At 50.3% G+C, this 6000-nt stretch overlaps 1 protein-coding gene across 1 annotated transcript in view; it reads right to left on the reverse strand.

The window, feature by feature from the left end:
- UNC93A (unc-93 homolog A) overlaps positions 1–1259 on the reverse strand; it is a 429770-nt gene extending 428511 nt beyond the window's left edge. The window contains exon 1 of the mRNA XM_069769274.1: positions 1092–1259. Coding sequence (XP_069625375.1) covers positions 1092–1178 — 87 coding nt within the window. The 5' untranslated portion in view covers positions 1179–1259. The remainder of the gene's footprint in view (positions 1–1091) is intronic.
- Between the last annotated feature and the right edge of the window lie 4741 nt (positions 1260–6000).

Genomic DNA, 6000 nt, shown 5'->3' on the forward strand with positions numbered 1-6000 from the left:
AAACCAGGAGTGGAACAATCAGTGGAAAAGTATAATAGAAACATATGCACCACTTCTGCATTTATCACCCACTCCTGGTTTTGGCTTACAAATACTGATGTAAAATACTGACCAAATACTGCTAGTGTGACGGCAGCCTTACTCTAAACACTGGTTTACAAAGCCTTGCATTCTTTCAGGCAGCTTCATAAAGAATAACTTTAAGGGTATGTGCACACATTGCGGATTTCCTGCGGATCCGCAGCATTTTTTTTATGTGCAAAAACGCAGATCCACAAGTGTTTTACAGTACAATGTAAATCAATGAGAAAAAAAATTCTGTGCTAATGGTGCAGAAAATTCCGTGCGGAACCGCTGCAGATTAAAAGAAGTAGCATGTCACTTCTTTTTTGTGGATCTGCAGCGTTTTTGTACCCATTCCATTATAGAAATCTGCAGGGGTAAAAATGCATGAAATCCGCACAAAATCCACAGCAAATCCGCACAAAAAACGTGTCAAATCCGCACCTGCGTTTTCTGCCAAGAGATGCAGAATCTGCACAAAAAATTTCTGAGGCTAATCCGCAACGTGTGCACATAGCCTAAATGAACAGATATGCCTTGCCAAGAGTGTCCAGTCTTTTGACTGGTACTGTACATGAAAGAAAGAAAAATAAACACACACACATATTAGGTGGCTATGTGACCGTTATAACCTGGACAATTCAGACAATTCATTTAACTGGTTATTTGGTGTGAAACCTGAATAGTTTAAAAAAAAATTAAATGAAAATCACTTTTTTGATATTTGTTGCACAAAAAAATTAGATAAATTATAGGTTATATACATAGTGCACCAAAGCAATGCAAAAAAATAATACTTTTTGTTGCATATAAAACAAAGCCTCATGCAGCCATACAAATGTGTGGCCGATGAAAATTATAGAAGCTGAAAAAAAATTAGCCAGCCATTAAGACTGTTTCAGGCCTGTTCATTAAGAGGTTAAGTAACCCTTAACAAGTAAAAATAAATATTGATTTATGCCAATATACAATTTATAAATAAGTACCATTTGCAGCATTAAATGGTAAGTTTAACATAGTTTGCCTACCTGCAAACTCTGAAGTCCTCCAAAAGCAGTGAATAATAGCAAAAATCCAAAAGATACAACAAGAATGTTCACTAAGTGTTTAGCCATTTTCTTTTTCTTGCAGTGTTTCCTCAAGAGATCAAAGGCAAACTGGTGTTTTAATGTTTGGAAGGTGGAGTGTTGTGTTGCTGTGTTGTGAAAGACTCTGGACTTGAAGCATGCCAAGATAATTTATATTCAAAATGGTTATTGATTGACTTGTCCAACAGCAATAAAAGAGCAAAAGGGCATAGGATTGCATATGTTATCAGTTTATACAGTCATGGCCGAAAGTGTTGCTACTAGTGTTGAGCGATACCTTCCGATATCGGAAAGTATCGGTATCGGATTGGATCGGCCGATATTCAAAAAATATCGGATATCGCCGATACCGATACCCGATCCCAATGCAAGTCAATGGGACCAAAATATCGGAATTAAAATAAACCCTTTCTTTCCTTGTAGATTCATTCTACTTGAAGGAAAACAACTAAGAATAATGCAGGATGTATTTGGGGAGGTGGCGGAGACATTAAAGTCATAGAGGTTTAGCCCAATCAAATAGAATAGCATGTTTTTTTTTTAAAGACGTTCGGAGTGACAAAGATATTGACTATGTAAATTTTTTTTTTATTTTGTCAGATATTGATGTTTCACTATTCCACGCCCTTCCCCTTCTTTTTTTTTTACTTTTCCCACACTTTCATCTTCATCATCATCAGCATCTTTGACATCAACTTCTTCTTCACCTTATTCATCTTCTTCTTCATCCTTTACCTTTTTTTTTCTTTATTACATTCTTCATATTCATTTTATTCAACTATTATTATTCTTCCTATTCTACATATTCATTTTATTCAACTGTTATTATTCTTCCTATTCTACTTCTTTATCATATTCTCATTTGTGACAGGCATTCCCGTAGTTGTTATCTATAAAAGTTGGAAGATTACACCTTCCGTTCTGCCAGTCACAAAAGTTACATTTGTCCGCGTTCAGTTTGGCCTGCAGCATCAGGCTTTATCCAGGGGCACCACGAGGAGGAACGGACTCACCCCCATACACTGCTTAGTCTTCTTCTGCATATAATTTAGATAATATCTTTTGCTCTGATATTAAGTGTTATGCTTAATGTTCTTCTGCTCTTTGTTCTGCAGCCTCTTGTTCTTCTGCTTCTCGGTCTTCCATGTCGTCGTCTCCAGGGTCGTCGTCTTCAGTGTCATCGTCTCCGCCGTCGTCGTCTCCGCCGTCGTCGCCGTCGTCATCGGGGTGGTCTTTCTGGTCGTCGACATTAGGGTCTTCAACTTGGAAATGTAGCAGAAGGTACAAGAAGGCTGAGAAAATGCCAAGAACCAGCTGATGGAACTGGAACTCGGATGGCTACCCGAAGGTTCAAGAGCCTATGGAACTACCGAGGACCAGCTGACGTTACTGGAACCCGGTTACTAAGCAGGAGGTACCCGTGCTAAAAAGCACTACCAAGGACCACCTGACGTTGGCGGAACTCGGATACCCAGAAGGAGGCACCTAAGCCAAAGGCTCTGCCCGGAACCAGCTGACGGTACTGGAACCAGGATGGGGAGCAGAAGGTACAAGAGCAAAAGACACTGCCGAGAACCAGCTGACGGTACTGGAACCCGGATGGGTAGCCGAAGGTCCAAGAGCCAATGGAACTACCGAGGACCAGCTGATGTTACTGGAACCCGGTTACTAAGCAGGAGGTACCCGTGCCTGAAAGCACTACCAAGGACCACCTGACGTTGGTGGAACTTGGATACCCAGAAGGAGGCACCTAAGCCAAAGGCTCTGCCCGGAACCAGCTGACGGTACTGGAACCAGGATGGGGAGCAGAAGGTACAAGAGCAAAAGACACTGCCGAGAACCAGCTGACGGTGCTGGAACCAGGTGGTGAACCCGAAGGCCCACAGGAGAGGAGAGAACAGCTAGGCCGCGAGGCAGCCGCAGTTACCGAACCCCAACAGTCCTACAGGGGAAGCTGGGCCTACTGGCACTACAGAACCAGCCTTGACTACCAATTCATGCAGCCCACATAGGAAGCTCCTAAACTGGAGGCACCCTGGAGTTGGCTAACCCGACCGCAACATGACCGGGCAAGCATAGGCGTCTCAGCGAGTTTGACACAACCCGGAAACAGCTGACGGTGCTGAAACCAGGTTTGGCACGAGGGAGTACCTGTGACAAAAACACTGCCGAGAACCAGCTGGCGGTGCTGGAACCCGGATGCGTTGCCCCAGTGTGCAAGAGCCAATGGCATGACCGAGGACCAGCTGACTGTGCTGGAACCCGGTTACTAAGCTGTAGGTGCCCGCGCTTAAAAGCACTACCGAGGACCGCCTGGCGTTGGCGGAACTCGGATACCCAGGAGGAGGCACCTAAGCCAAAGGCTCGGCCCGGAACCAGCTGACGGTGCTAGAACCAGGTGGTGGACCCGAAGGCCCACAGGAGAGGAGAGAACAGCTAGGCCGCGAGGCAGCCGCAGTTACCGAACCCCAACAGTCCTACAGGGGGAGCTGGGCCTACTGGCACTACAGAACCAACCTTGACTACCAATTCATGCAGCCCACATAGGAAGCTCCTAAACTGGAGGCACCCTGGAGTTGGCTAACCCGACCGCAACACGACGGGGCAAGCATAGGCGTCTCAGCGAGTTTGACACAACCCGGAAACAGCTGACGGTGCTGAAACCAGGTTTGGCACGAGGGAGTACCTGTGACAAAAACACTGCCGAGAACCAGCTGGCGGTGCTGGAACCCGGATGCGTTGCCCCAGTGTGCAAGAGCCAATGGCACGACCGAGGACCAGCTGACGGTGCTGGAACTCGGTTACTAAGCTGTAGGTGCCTGCGCTTAAAAGCACTACCGAGGACCGCCAGGCGTTGGCGGAACTCGGATACCCAGGAGGAGGCACCTAAGCCAAAGGCTCGGCCCGGAACCAACTGACGGTGCTGGAACCAGGTGGTGGACCCGAAGGCCCACAGGAGAGAACAGCTAGGCTGCGAGGCAGCCGCAGTTACCGAACCCCAACAGTCCTACAGGGGGAGCTGGGCCTACTGGCACTACAGAACCAGCCTTGACTACCAATTCATGCAGCCCACATAGGAAACTCCTAAACTGGAGGCACCCTGGAGTTGGCTAACTCGACCGCAACACGACGGGGCAACGCATAGGTGTCTCAGTGAGTTTGACAGTACCCGGAAACAGCTGACGGTGCTGGAACCAGGCTGGGCACGAGGGAGTACCCGTGGCAAAAACACTGCCGAGAACCAGCTGGCGGTGCTGGAACCCAGATGCGTTGCCCCAGTGTGCAAGAGCCAATGGCACGACCGAGGACCAGCTGACGGTGCTGGAACCCGGTTACTAAGCTGTAGGTGCCTGCGCTTAAAAGCACTACCAAGGACCGCCTGGCGTTGGCGGAACTCGGACACCCAGGAGGAGGCACCTAAGCCAAAGGCTCGGCCCGGAACCAGCTGACGGTGCTGGAACCAGGTGGTGGACCCGAAGGCCCACAGGAGAGAACAGCTAGGCCGTGAGGCAGCCGCAGTTACCGAACCCCAACAGTCCTACAGGGGGAGCTGGGCCTACTGGCACTACAGAACCAGCCTTGACTACCAATTCATGCAACCCACATAGGAAGCTCCTAAACTGGAGGCACCCTGGAGTTGGCTAACCCGACCGCAACACGACGGGGCAACGCATAGGTGTCTCAGTGAGTTTGACAGTACCCGGAAACAGCTGACGGTGCTGGAACCAGGCTGGGCACGAGGGAGTGCCCGTGACAAAAACACTGCTGAGAACCAGCTGGCGGTGCTGGAACCCAGATGCGTTGCCCCAGTGTGCAAGAGCCAATGGCACGACCGAGGACCAGCTGACGGTGCTGGAACCCGGTTACTAAGCTGTAGGTGCCTGCGCTTAAAAGCACTACCAAGGACCGCCTGGCATTGGCGGAACTCGGATACCCAGGAGGAGGCACCTAAGCCAAAGGCTCGGCCCGGAACCAGCTGACGGTGCTGGAACCAGGTGGTGGACCTGAAGGCCCACAGGAGAGGAGAGAACAGCTAGGCCGCGAGGCAGCCGCAGTTACCGAACCCCAACAGTCCTACAGGGGGAGCTGGGCCTACTGGCACTACAGAACCAGCCTTGACTACCAATTCATGCAGCCCACATAGGAAGCTCCTAAACTGGAGGCACCCTTGAGTTGGCTAACCCGACCGCAACACGACGGGGCAAGCATAGGCGTCTCAGCGAGTTTGACACAACCCGGAAACAGCTGACGGTGCTGAAACCAGGTTTGGCACGAGGGAGTACCTGTGACAAAAACACTGCCGAGAACCAGCTGGTGGTGCTGGAACCCGGATGCGTTGCCCCAGTGTGCAAGAGCCAATGGCATGACCGAGGACCAGCTGACGGTGCTGGAACCCGGTTACTAAGCTGTAGGTGCCCGCGCTTAAAAGCACTACCGAGGACCGCCAGGCGTTGGCGGAACTCGGATACCCAGGAGGAGGCACCTAAGCCATAGGCTCGGCCCGGAACCAGCTGACGGTGCTGGAACCAGGTGGTGGACCCGAAGGCCCACAGGAGAGGAGAGAACAGCTAGGCCACGAGGCAGCCGCAGTTACCGAACCCCAACAGTCCTACAGGGGGAGCTGGGCCTACTGGCACTACAGAACCAGCCTTGACTACCAATTCATGCAGCCCACATAGGAAGCTCCTAAACTGGAGGCACCCTGGAGTTGGCTAACCCGAGCGCAACACGACGGGGCAAGCATAGGTGTCTCAGTGAGTTTGACAGTACCCGGAAACAGCTGACGGTGCTGGAACCAGGCTGGGCACGAGGGAGCACCCGTGACAAAAACACTGCCGAGAACCAGCTG

The sequence above is a fragment of the Ranitomeya imitator genome, chromosome 5 (genome assembly GCF_032444005.1).
Source record: "Ranitomeya imitator isolate aRanImi1 chromosome 5, aRanImi1.pri, whole genome shotgun sequence".
Classification (NCBI taxonomy): Eukaryota; Metazoa; Chordata; class Amphibia; order Anura; family Dendrobatidae; genus Ranitomeya; species Ranitomeya imitator.